The 13,138-nt window shown below is 40.6% G+C and overlaps 2 protein-coding genes across 13 annotated transcripts in view; one reads left to right on the forward strand and one right to left on the reverse strand.

Moving 5' to 3' along the window:
* Nucleotides 1–186: 186 nt before the first annotated feature.
* Nucleotides 187–4,045, forward strand: LOC128873922 (signal recognition particle receptor subunit alpha homolog). Of its 3 annotated transcripts, XR_008456519.1 has the most exons (9): nt 187–417; nt 560–929; nt 1,338–1,379; nt 1,609–1,741; nt 1,867–2,005; nt 2,098–2,630; nt 2,740–3,154; nt 3,284–3,486; nt 4,000–4,045. XR_008456519.1 is itself a non-coding variant. In XM_054117944.1 (8 exons), exons 1-8 carry the CDS (start codon nt 301–303, stop codon nt 3,407–3,409), a joined length of 1,875 nt encoding a protein of 624 aa, XP_053973919.1. In that variant the 5' UTR covers nt 187–300; the 3' UTR covers nt 3,410–3,693. The 3 variants fall into 3 exon arrangements, 2 of the variants coding, with proteins under 2 accessions (XP_053973919.1, XP_053973920.1); XM_054117944.1 differs by lacking the exon at nt 4,000–4,045 and having other exon boundaries at nt 3,284–3,693; XM_054117945.1 differs by lacking the exons at nt 187–417; nt 560–929; nt 4,000–4,045 and adding an exon at nt 946–1,269 and having other exon boundaries at nt 3,284–3,693.
* Nucleotides 3,777–13,138, reverse strand: part of LOC128873924 (ammonium transporter Rh type B) — a 45,288-nt gene continuing 35,926 nt past the window's right edge. For 3 of the 10 annotated variants that reach the window (XR_008456520.1, XR_008456521.1, XR_008456522.1), the window contains exons 5-8: nt 12,695–12,813; nt 9,510–12,586; nt 8,755–9,063; nt 7,503–7,714 (exon numbers count right to left, since the gene is read on the reverse strand). Coding sequence is in view for 4 of the 10 variants with exons in the window: in XM_054117952.1 (XP_053973927.1) it covers nt 3,919–4,073; nt 4,191–4,356; nt 4,446–4,589; nt 4,773–4,855; nt 4,962–5,180; nt 5,249–5,396; nt 5,503–5,653; nt 5,741–5,927; nt 6,814–6,876; nt 7,228–7,363; nt 7,497–7,505 (1,461 nt within the window). In the remaining 6 variants the exon portion in view is untranslated. Of the gene's footprint in view, nt 4,074–4,190; nt 4,357–4,445; nt 4,590–4,772; nt 4,856–4,961; nt 5,181–5,248; nt 5,397–5,502; nt 5,654–5,740; nt 5,928–6,813; nt 6,877–7,227; nt 7,364–7,496; nt 7,715–8,401; nt 8,733–8,754; nt 9,064–9,509; nt 12,587–12,694; nt 12,814–13,138 lie in introns of those variants that run through there. The other 7 variants (XM_054117952.1, XM_054117953.1, XM_054117956.1 and 4 more) reach the window with 7 other exon arrangements.

Here is a 13,138-nt window from a genome sequence, read left to right on the forward strand (position 1 = left end):
TCGCATGTCGATCAAGGCTCGACTAATGCATTGAAATTACAAAATTTGCAATGAAAATGTTTAATTCAGCTGTAATAGTTTCACTAGAAACTGTACTTATTGTTATTATAGTTCAGTGCCTTATAGCTTATAGTTTATGATATTACGATCAGCCTATTTTTGGTTTCCGATCTTGTAGTTTTTATTCTAAGGATCACGCAGTATCTGACGTGTACAAAAATCAAAGTGCATGATCACTAGTAGGTTAGATCTTACCATTGAATTTAAAACATTTTTTTATCACTAATAAATCGTGCAATTATGCTCGACTTATTTACTATATTTAGTAAAGGTGGAATTGTGCTTTGGTGTTTTCAAAGTACCTCGCAAATATTTGCTCCCAGCGTTAATGCGTTGATACGAAGTGTCATATTGCAAGTAAGTCGCCTGTCAAGATTCCTTATTTTTTTTTCTGAAATTTCACTTTATCCATATGGAATATTATTAGAGATACAAGCTATGCAACAAAAAATACAAGTTATACATAAAATGTATAAACTGTTCGTAATTTTGTTTTCAGGAACGTACAGGAAATCATACGTTTGAATACGATTCCCTACGTTTACAGTACAAACTCGATAATGAATTCGAGCTAGTGTTTGTTGTCGCGTACCAGAAAATATTACAGTTATCTTACGTAGATAAATTTTTAAACGATATTCATTTGGAATTCAGAGATAAATTTAAAAATGAATTGGAGAGGTCCCAGTGGTTTTGTAATTTTAACTTTCAAAATAATTACGAGAATGTGCTTATTATGGCTGAGCAATGGGCACGAACTCAGGCTAAATTACCCAAGCAAATGCGTACATTCGACGAGAGTCAAAAATCAAAAAAGACTGTTGCAAGTATGATTGAACGGAAGGATGAGAAAGATAATAAGAAACAGGGTACGTAAAAACAAATGTAGCGTTAAAGTTTGGTTACGCAGAAATTTTATTTATATAAAGTATCTTTTGTACGGGTAGCCTATAATATTATTACTCGTCTATATTTATTAGTTATAGTTTAGAAGTCTTTAGTTTTGATGCGCATCGTTATTGGCATTTTATATAGATGCGTTTAAAGTAGCTTGTATATAATTTTTATACGCATACAGTTCTCAACCAGTTATGAAATTTTTCAATCGTTTGTTCTGCTTTTTTCTGCTGGCTGACAAGTTTATATCAAGCTACCGAGGATATTTGTCTACATTGACACGATATAGAATCACAAGCAATTTCCATTTAGGTAGTAATATGTTTTTTCCAATGTGGGTATCGCTAACAGGAAATAGGAATCATATTCTTGGCTTCTAGGTAAAAAGAAGAAGGGAGTTGATACTAATAAAGACGATCAATGTAAGTGATTTTGAATTTTACGTGCACGAATAATAAGACGTTACCTTTGTGAATGAACGGTATTAACGATACGCGCGGTACTAAGGGAAAGCAGAGTTCCGTCTGTTTTATTTGATTTTAATTTTGAAATAGTTTAAATAGTTTCCTCGACTAGATATTAACCGTCGATAATATTTCAAATGAATCTATGATCGCGTCTATGATCGTTGTTCTTTATTTGGCTCTTCAGCAAAAATTCAAGAGGGTCCAAAGCAGGATATATCGAATAATCAGAATGGAGAAATAGATGAAGAGACTTTAATCGCGAACCGTATGAAATTGGTTCAGAAATTGAATAGTCAAAAAAAGAAAGTTGATAAACAGTATGTTATTTAAAAAGTAGATAAATATATGTTATTACACACATACATACATAAATACATACATATATACATACATAGATACATATAATTAACGGTAATTGGAACGTGTAATTTATATTGAATAGAAAAAGCCCTAAACCCGAGAAAGCTGGGAAAAAACCTCGTGTTTGGGAATTAGGTGGAACCGTTAAAGATCTTGCTACTCTAGAGCGTACGAAAGATAAGCCGGAAGAAAGCGGTGATTATGTTGCAGCTGATAAAAGAGTAAGTTTATAATTTACAATAGCTATCCTATATATTTAATTATTTGTGCGGTATAAAAAAAAGTGTTTTTGTTTTTGTTAAATTTGGTTTAGTTAGTGGGCCAAATGAAAGGTGGTATTCGTGACTTGGAAGTTGATACCGAATCCGAAGATGAATCCGATCAGGAAATTGAAACTTTGAAACCGCGAGTAGAAAAAAGGAGCAGTAGTATGTTCTCGATGTTCAAGAGCCTGGTTGGCGCGAAGAGCTTGAAACACGAAGACATGGCCACGGTTTTAGACAAGCTAAAGGATCATTTAATATCGAAAAACGTCGCTGCTGACATTTCTCAGAAATTATGTGATTCCGTCGGCGTGAAACTCGAAGGAAAGGTACTCGGGACATTCGAGAGCGTGACGAATACCGTAAAATCAACGTTAACAGACGCGTTAGTGCAAATACTTTCTCCAAAAAGACGAGTCGATATTTTACGAGACGCAATGGAAGCGAAAAAAAATAACAGACCATACGTGATGACATTTTGCGGCGTAAACGGAGTAGGGAAGTCGACTAACTTGGCGAAAATTTGTTTCTGGCTGATAGAAAACAATTTCCGTGTGCTTATTGCTGCGTGCGATACATTTAGGTATGCCAAGCTAAGCTAAACTACCGTGTTTGTTGTTATTATTTGTGGTTATTCGAGTATAAATGAACGGAAGGTGGGTAGGTTGTAACGTCTATGTGTTTTCTGTCAGAGCTGGTGCAGTTGAACAACTGAGGACACATATGCGTCATTTAAATGCACTTCATCCGCCAGAGAAGCACGGGAATCAATCTATGGTGCAATTATACGAAAAAGGTTACGGTAAAGATGCAGCTGGTATAGCTATGGAAGCGATACGGTTTGCTAAGGATTCAAAAATCGATGTAGTGTTGGTAGACACTGCTGGTAGAATGCAAGATAACGAACCATTGATGAGAGCGTTGGCTAAGTTAATAAAAGTGAACGAACCGGATCTAGTACTTTTCGTTGGCGAGGCACTAGTTGGAAACGAAGCTGTCGATCAATTAGTGAAATTCAATCAAGCATTAGCTGATCATAGTCAATCCAGCAATCCTCACATCATCGATGGCATCGTATTGACTAAGTTTGATACAATCGATGATAAGGTACATAAAATACGATCTATTCCGGTAAACGAGACTGAGAAGAATAATTAGTTGTAGAGAATACACGAAACGAGAGGGTGGTATTACTCGTAATATTTAACATATTTATCGTTGATGCATAATTTTCAGGTAGGCGCAGCGATTTCTATGACATACATTACCGGACAACCTATCGTTTTCGTTGGTACTGGACAAACTTATACAGACCTGAAGTCATTAAACGCGAAAGCTGTAGTACATGCTCTGATGAAATAATTGTTGATCGATTAATAAAATATTACGATACACCATAGGATTGTTATCGATGAATTGAGAAAACGGAATCATTATTGGTATGACGATAATTATATAAACAAATTTAGAGTGTATAATAAATATATATGTATATGTTAAGAGATACATATTATACATATTATACATATTATACATATATCGATACGTTGAGAATAAAAGGGAGTCGGTCGGACACACTTTTTTTAATTTACGTTAGGTCAAACGTTCTATTATCTACGTATTAAATTTGTTTATGTTAAAAGTTATTTATTGTATAAATTTATAGAAAGTTTAAAAAAAAAATATAAATAATACACTTGGAAAGATATATATATATATATATTATACGTCTGTTTTTACATACATATATATTTTCCTTTCCATGTGAAATTCGTTGATTCGATTAACAATTGTCAGAAATTGAAAAAAACTATTTATAATGCCGCGTGTGCCGTGTTAACGCAGCCAATAGTAGGTAACAGAGGTTTGCTTCAAATAGGACCCATTGGCAACTGATCGCCAGAGTTGTTTCTTTCTTGAATTTTTGATTGTTGCGATGATTCTTCTTCTAGTTCCCAATGGGCTTCATCGTCAAATTTCTGCTCGTCCAAAATCGATCCGAAAAACGGTGCCCTCATCGCTAGACCTACGAGAAATCGACGATGCGCACGATAATCGTATTTATCGTGTAACAGTGAAAAGCTGACGAGGGTGGTTTAAATTTTAGGTTCGTTATAGTCCAGAATCTAAAAATGACAATTACCTGTTACTAATCCTGAAACAATGGCAATGCCGATAGTGACGACAAGTGCTAATAATTGATAGGACGCCTGCTGGCCCGCTGTTCTATCGAGTCCAGCCAATATATCATAATTGTCTTTGATCGAGGCTAGTTTGATGTCCGAGGATGGCGCTCGAGCAGGAAAGATCTAACGAAAGAAAGATGAACATGTTTAAATATACGTACTTACAATTAGTTACTCGTGTATTAAAAGGGAGGGAGATGAATGGTACGTACTCGATAAAGGGAATAATCGTAAGAGGCTTCCGTGGCTAGGGCAGCCATGATCGCGCCAAAAATGCCAGCTAGGACGCCAGGCATCCCGTGGAGGTTGTGAACGCCGCACGTGTCGTGGATACGGAGACGTTTTTGTATAAAGGGCTGAACAAATAACAGACTAAGAGTTAAAGTTGAGGTTGGTGGGCGAGCACCAGCACGGGTTAACGGGTTCAAAGGTCAAACTATTAACGTATTCTATCGTGTAATTGTGTAATTATGTAATTATGCAATGTTTGAATGAGACTGCGAATTGCGTGGCTTATGGGTAGAAAAGGAATGAATTACCGTGAGATATTTGTATCCGAGTACGCTGAGTAAGCCGGCTACAGAGCCCACGAGCAAAGCACCTACTGGCTCGCACATCATGGCTGCGTTTAGTGAGAAAATGCTCGAATCAGTCGTTTGGTCAGATTTGTTACGAGCCTACATGGGTCAGCCAGCGGTGAATTAATGATCGGTGGTGGTGGTGCGTACCTGCAGCAGTGCCGATGGCTACACCACCGGCTAACGTCGAATTCTGCACGTGAACCATGTTGAATTTCGCGTCGTTGGAGAGCAGCGCCGAGGTTGCGAACCCGATCACGCAGCTAGCAGAAATCGACAATAAGGTGTTTATTATGGCTCTCTGTTGACTGTCCCCTTGTAGGGCGGCGCTGTTGAAAGATGGCCAGAACAGCCACAGGAATACAGTGCCTGGTCGCAAATAAACGATTACTTATTACTTGTTAATACGTACATATATAAAAGATTGATAAACAAACCAATCATAGCGAATATATCCGAGTTGTAGGAAGGTCCTTCGAGGTGATGTTTTTTCGGTTTCTCCTTCATTCCGAGCACGAAACTGACGGCTAATCCGAAGTACGCCCCGAACGTATGGACATACATGCTGTCACCGGCGTCGACGGCCTATTATCGCAAACGTTTTACAATATTTTCTCTGTCGTGGCTCGCAACTCGCAACTCGCAACTCGCAACTCGCAACGCATCAGCGATATACTATAATGAAATTTACCATGAGTAGATGCTCCCCTATATACTTGTTCGCGGTAAAGATGATCAGCTCGAGGATTCCCATGAACACGAGTTGTACGTAGCTCGTCTTACCGAGAAGCGCGCCCATGGATATCAACGGCGCGGCCACTGCAACGTCGGCGCTCAAAAGGCTAAACGTGGTTATTTCGGGATATTTACCCGTATTATCGTAGAATAGAATGCGTCGAATTGAATTTACCTACTTTATTTTTACTAACCTTTCCAGAGATAAATAGGCTTTATTGTTGTTATCGATGTTGACGATCCCGTCGCAAATGATGGCGACCTGGACGAGGAGCGCGCCAACCAGAAACGTGAATCCTACGGCGCTTTGTCCGTATCTTTTTAGGAATGTCATCAGGAAACCGAAGCCGATCCAGATCATCACGTGAACATCTTGATACACTGAAGCGTTTTATTGACGTCCGGAACATTGGAGAGACAAAAGGAAAAAGAGAAAAAGCCGTTTGTAAGCATATCTATCCATGGTTTGCGTGCGGTCCGCTTTTTTGCTCGCTCGTTCCTTCGGAGGAGCGGAGTGGTGTTAATCGCGCGTTAATTGATCGCCGCAATTACACGCCAACAGGCTTCCCGAGAGAAAGGACGCAATTTCGCTGCAACGGATTTCAAGATAACCGCAAACTTATACGCGAGCCATTCCATTCCGTGTCTCTGAGACCGCACCATGGCGTGACGTGACTCCGAATAATTCACGTCCCGGTGCAATCCGTTTGTTACACGGAACGTCTTAATAACAGATAACTAACGATTCAAGTATCGATTTATCGGTACTCTCGCATTTTCTTGCCAACTACGATATTAGCACGGTTCGGATCGATTCTGGTTAAAAGCCATCTCAAAGGAGCTGTCGTAACGTTGGCGTTACGCGGTATAATTTACATTTGTTTTGCAAGCAATTCTTTAAAAGATCGATATTTTCTTTGTATCTAAATCGTGAACCGTAAACATTACAATGATCGTGACTTGAATAATATTCAATTGTTTGCACGTGATACGCGCATCGAGAAAATGGCATGGTCGATTTTCTAGCTACACGATCCGTTAGCTACACGAAACGGATGAACGCGTCAACATACAGATACATACGTACCTATGTACCTACTATTCAATCGTACGAATCCTTACTTTTTGGATCGTGTAGACAAATTGACGAAAAATACTTTGACCGTGTATTAGATGCTTTTTACACGAGATAGTGAAATTTCGAGAATGTGTGTTTCACAAAACGAATATAAATCTACATAGGATCTAAGTAATACGATTTACTCACTTGGATAAACTCGCAACGGGTCGTTCTCTGACTTTTTTACGGATAGCCAAACCTCACGGTTACCTGGAAGTTTAATTACTCTGTTATATCGCTCGCGAAGCCCGTCAAATATGTAACGATTCCAACAAATCTGTTGATTCTGATCTGTTGAATCTGAGATACTGGTGCGGGACAGAAATATGAAATTTTATCATTTTTACATGTAAAACGAAAGGTATTTGAAAAAACAGAGATCAACTTTGAAAAGTTACGTGTCTGCCGCGCCGCGGCACTCACAATCCGAGAATATGTGTATATGTTCATCGACGAAGGATCGGTATGGTTCGTGACAAGTTACGTAATTATTTATTCGCGGTTACGGCATCGTTTCTGTGTCGTGCTAAGCTAGCTGACACGAGTAGCGACTACACTGACCTGCGTGATTTTTTAACAAGTTAGCGTTCGCCTCTGGACCATATGTCATCAACGCTCCCATTATCACAATTAGGACGATCTGAACGAAGAATAGTAGACATACTTGGTGTTTTCCACTCGTCACGGACAACATTTCCTGTTTACGAAAGAAAAGAAATACACGGGATTCTTTATTTAACATTGAGACGATATTTGATGTACACGGAATGCGTGTTATGAACGTGCAACGAAAAACCGAGCGGTAACGTAAAACTTTGTCGAGGCAATACCTTTCCCATTTTAATTCGAATACTCTTGTTTCCTCGAACCGATAAAGCTCGTTTCTCCTTCACAGGCTGTCGATCGTTTCACACACTCGCGCGTACGGGTATAATTATTCTTTCATTTTATGTTTCTCTTTCTTTTTCTTTCTCTTATTCTCTCTTTCACTGATAATCAGAGGATTTTCACGGTGATCGGTGCGAGTTACTCTACGAGCCGCACTTTACTATTAAACGAAGGTGTATGTATAGCTTATACCCTTAATTCGTACAACGATTACCAATTGGCAACGCAGCGCTGGAGGGGTGGGGAGGGGAGGCAAAGGTAGATTGGTTAAGGTATCGGTACATTCAGTGGCATTCCTACTTTTTCTATCTATTAGTACTTAGTAAGTTCCATTAGAAAATGAAAAAAATACCGTTGTTCGTGTTCTTTTAACAGCTCCGATTGTTAGATTGTATTGTAAATATGATAAAACTTGCATCACCGTTCTCGACAACTGTCGATCGTTGCCAATAGGCACTATTCGATGATTAATGTACGATTGCTAGAGTTGCATCGATCGGGACGACTTCTTTTCGAATTGTCGACACGCGATCGTCGCCGTCGGCGTCGATCGAATCTCTCAAAGGCATTAAAGTTAAGATAGAGTTTCGTCGACGATGTTTGCGCGACTTTATAAGTAATAATAAAATCGAAGAGGGAATCGTTGGCGAAGCGATCGAGAAGAAGGCCAAGCATTAATTGTAAGATGCTCTTGTTCCGCGAGGACGAGAGAAACGTCCAAAGGGTCAGAGAATTACTAAGCTTTCGCAGGCTATTCGATTTACCACATTCATTGTTATGCGAATAAAGCTTTCGAGTTCTCTAAGATAAATTGCATAATTTATGAAAGCAGTTTCCGTATAATCACCTGCAACGTCGCGTCGCCATCGCTGTCGGTTGCCGTGATTTGCTTCTGTTCAATCGTCTCAATGTTAAAAAAAAAGCCATTCCATTCGACGAATTTCTCGTGTGGAAATAATTGCATCGTTTGCAATCAACGCACGCTCTAAACTAGTAGTAGAAATGCAAGCAACTCGCTGGATTCTCTAACATGGAATTCATAAAAATAGCATCCAAGTACGATTAGAGGGGGAATGGGGATGGGAGGAGAACAAGAAAAAGAAAAAGAAAAAGAAAAAGAAAAAGAAAAATCGTTTCAAGTGTAGCGTTCGGTACTTGTTCCTGTCACTATTTTTAATTGACTCGTTTCAAGGAAAATACCGTTTTATCGTTTCGATGATTCTTCGACGACGCGAATCTCGGAAGCTTTTACAGCAAGAGAAACTTGTAGTGCGTCGAGGCTCAAACACGTTCAACTGCACTCGGTAGACGTAAACTGGCACTGCGAGTTTCCATGAGATCCTCAAACGGATTTATATAAACTCCGAGAATTAGCAACAATTGATATTTTTACATAATTCCGTGGTTCGCGATCGCGATTACGTTCACGTCTGGTCGAGTACGAGGAATATGTGGAAAAGTTTGTTTCCAGGACACGGAGATCCCTCGGCGAGTCGCGAACTTTTCAAGCTGAAACACGAAACCATTCGGTCGTCGGCAATTAGAGGGGCTAATTGAAAGTAGGCCGACGAGGAATGAGGATTTATTGTGTCCAGTACGCTTTTCAACGCTAACGATGCTCTCGACGAAAACGTTTTACGAACATGGTAATAACGAGACGCCACGCGAGCCAACAAACGGCGAGACTCGTGTCGAGATTTACGTCGAAACTGACGCACCGGGATCGGGACCGGGACCGGGACCGGGACACTTGGTATGTTGAATTTCGTCTTCAAAGTGAGAATCGAGGTTCGCTCGAATTATCGAGATGGCTTGAAATGGATTTGAATAGCGTATCGTCGTGCGCTCGATTACCGACAATATCTACCGTCGATTCATAAATTCGCGAATATATGTTCCGTCGAACGTGATCGGAGATTAATACATATCTCCGAGCTTATTTACGAGCTACTTACCGGACACTCTTTCCGATGAGCTTGCGATCGCGTCTTTCGCGAAAGCCTCGATGGAACCGAACCGCTCGCTCGACAGCTATTTTATGCCCTGCTATCGACAAATTTCTGCCGAGCCAATCGCCGCGCACCTTCGCGACAAATCTTTTCCAAATAACTCTAAAAAAATGAATGTAAGCGAAATCTACGCTACGATTCACCGAATATACTGAATTTAAATTACGATTAATTACGAAATCGAACGAGCTTCCTGACGAAACAACGAACAAATCGCGCGATTTTCCTCTCTCGAAGACGAGCGAAACGGAACTCGTGCGCCAGCAGACGTTTAACATCGACGGATGACACGCGACCGATTTACGCTGCTACACCAATCGATGAGCATCGATGCGGCTGGCTTTGTGTATGCGAGACCGAGCGTTGATTCGACTATGCATTGACAATTGTGATCCTTGAATTGTGACATTTGTGATACAAACTGTAGCATTATTTACTCTTCTTCTTCTTCTTAACGTTCCTGTGTAACTGTTTATTAAAGAAACCAGCAAGCATGCAAGCAAGTGTCATCTCTAGGTCTAGCGTTCTATATTTTAAGGAAAATGGTCGCATCTATTTTTCTCGACGATTTCTTTATTACCGTTAGATTTTACAAAAAGAAGAAAAGAAGATAAAAAAGACATATAATACATATTACAGTTTGACAATAATTCGTAAGTAGTTTAGTAAAATCTTAACTTATCGTAACCTTCTTATCTTTATACCTTAAACGATAGTTGTACGAAAAATGTTTGTTCTCGAAATCGGATGACACCCGTGTTCGTTTCCAAACTTGTTTAGAATAAATTGAGTTTAACAATTGTATAATTCGTAAGTGTGATCAGGCGGGCCATGAATTATGTTACCAGTTAGGAGTTTTCTAACGACTAAAACCGAACTTATCTTTGGTATCTACGAGATACGAGTGTGACCAAGCAAGTGTGACTTTGAGTGTGCTTATGAGTGTAAACGAGACTGAGGGAGAGAGGAAGAGTTTCGTATTCAAGCCTTATCCACAAAATTTTGTAATCGGGAATCATTAAAAACATTTCGATTGTCTCAAATACATTGGGTATATTCTTAATCGAAAAAACGCCAAACATAATCTCTCCCTCTCCCTCTCCTTCGCCCCCCTCCCCCCCTCTCTCTCTATCTATCTATCTATCTATCTATCTATCTGTCTATCTATCTGTCTACCTAGTGCTTTTGTTTGTTTCCTTTTGTACGCATGCGTGCGTCTTGATTAACACCAAACGTCGTGCTAGAGAATACGATCGTACAGGACGTTCGAATGATCAAGTACACAAAGTCGACGAAGGACAATGACGATGACGATGACGATGACGATGACGATGACGATGACGATGACGATGACGATGACGATGACGATGACGATGACGATGACGATGACGATTATGAGGAGATCTTACTTAGGCTAAATTGGCACGAGCCGCGGGCTGTTACGAAATTTTCAGGAATGTATAATTCATGATTTTGCGTGGTTAAAAATGTGATTAATTTTACCATTAGAAATTACTCGAAAGCTGCGGTCCAAGTTTCGATTAGACTAGCTATGTTCGATATCGAATGATCTTCGAGATTGTTTTTGAGACATTTCTCGAAAAGAAACCGCCAATGGAGTTGCGTCGCGTCGCAGCCCGCGTACACGTTATTTACGATACGCGAATAGAGCAGAGTAAAAAAAAGTTGTGCGCGAGCGATCAACTCTTGTCGTCTCGATAACACGCTGCTTAAAATCGCAGATTAGATTAAAAACTAGAGAGCATTCTTAACATTTCCAATGATTTAATCGTGTTTCACATCGTTGGGATCGATCAACTTTCTCTATCGATGTACATACTTGGTATCTTCTCTGGCAACGTAATTTTGCTGTTGGATCTTTCATATAAACTATTAATATCGCGATACTATATATGGTAACGTTTATACTATTACAAACAATCTCAACATTATCGATCATTTCTTTGCTACTTTTGTCGTTTTTCAGGCGTGGGTTAGACGCTCCATGTGTTTATTAATCGGTTCATCTGGACGTTTCAGAGATAACGGTTGCGGGAAGTCGAATGAGAAAAACCAACGATTTATTAGATGTCGTGTCAAAGCCTTTGAGAAACCCGTATTATATATCGATAATAGTAATAATTTATACAAATAGTCGTATCGCTCGATACGAATATTTTGTGCGTTTAGGCGAGAAACTCGACAAACTCTGAAACTCCTCGAGCTGGAACTATGACAATCTGGTTACCGATAAAACCGGCATGATTGCACGGGGAATTGACTAAGGTTCGCGTGGGATCGCCTCCCGGCCAACTTCCCTTCCGTCTCGATTGGCGAAACTTGTTTCGACGAGAACGATATTATGATAGCCTCGCGAACACCGATACGATACACGCGGCTAGAAATTGCCGCAAACTCGTCTATAAGGCTGACTGACTCTACACACCACACTCTACACTATACACTCTACACTCTACACCGAGTACTGTACAGTGTACGCGAAATATTAAACGGGAACAAAGACAACGTAAACGAGTCGAAGGTCTTTCCTCAAAGTTGGAACACGGCGCGCGGTGCGCTGCGAGCGTACGCAACGACACATATCGTATAAATATATTATTCGTACGCGAGCGTGCAGCATACAGGCTCGATTATTCACGTATATCGAGATATCGCGAATCGTCCTTGTCTTTGTTCTCGGCCATGGGCCATACTTCCGATTCGCTTATCGGATCGTCCAGCGAGTGGAGCTCGAACTGCCTCTACGTGAAGATGAAGAGCATCGGCCGCGCCAGCAGAAGGACAAAGGTGTATGCGAAAACGGGCAAGTCGAGATGGATAGACTTTGCCGTAGATGAAAACCAGATGGAACCCGACGAGCCCACGGGAGCGTTCTCGTGGCGACTCGAGGGTTGTTCGGAGGCCATTAGATCCTCCCTCGAGGGCTCCGGACACGGAAGCTCCTCCATTTTTAACTCGAACAAATTCCTTACTTGCATCGACTTGCCTTCTATCACCTGCACCTGCAACAATGCGTCGCAGACGAAGGTCGATCAAACATCTTGTCCAAGTTTTATCCTTGTTATTGTATTATATTTAAATAATGAGTTTTCAAGTATCGTATATCTTACTTTTGGTTGAGAATCGGAATTCGTATCCTCGTAGCCATCTTCGCTCTCGTACTCGTCGCCCAAGTAGGCGTTGTCGGTATCGAACTTGCCGGTTCTGATGTTCTCGGTCAGATATTCCTCTGTAACGATATAAATAGGGAAACTACAGTAGGAGAAAAATAGTGTAGTCTACGCGCCTCCCATACTCAACAATAAGGAGTCAAATAAGAACACGAAACGTAGGGTACGGGATTGGTCGCGTAGGTAAAGCGGTCGACTGTGGATCCGAGGATCGTGGCTTCGAATCCCCGTGCCTTATTTTTCGTTGAGACTCCTACATATGGGGGCTCGTCCGGGATGGGGGGTTACAGCGGCAGAGGACCGGCCAGTCACGATGAACAACAATGCCACGCGAAGGACGGTGGAGCGGGCAACAATGAGGCGTTGAGAGAGAACACCGTTCCA

Source organism: Hylaeus volcanicus, chromosome 3 (assembly GCF_026283585.1).
Source record: "Hylaeus volcanicus isolate JK05 chromosome 3, UHH_iyHylVolc1.0_haploid, whole genome shotgun sequence".
Taxonomy (NCBI): domain Eukaryota; kingdom Metazoa; phylum Arthropoda; class Insecta; order Hymenoptera; family Colletidae; genus Hylaeus; species Hylaeus volcanicus.

Excerpts from the sequence above, each read along its gene's own strand:
- LOC128873922 (XM_054117944.1), top strand. The coding sequence starts at position 301 with ATGCTCGACTTATTTACTATATTTAGTAAAGGTGGAATTGTGCTTTGG. Across the intron at positions 930-1,337 it reads GAAAGATAATAAGAAACAGG|GTAAAAAGAAGAAGGGAGTT; the intron begins GTACGTAAAAAC and ends CTTGGCTTCTAG. Across the intron at positions 1,742-1,866 it reads AAAAAGAAAGTTGATAAACA|AAAAAGCCCTAAACCCGAGA; the intron begins GTATGTTATTTA and ends TATATTGAATAG.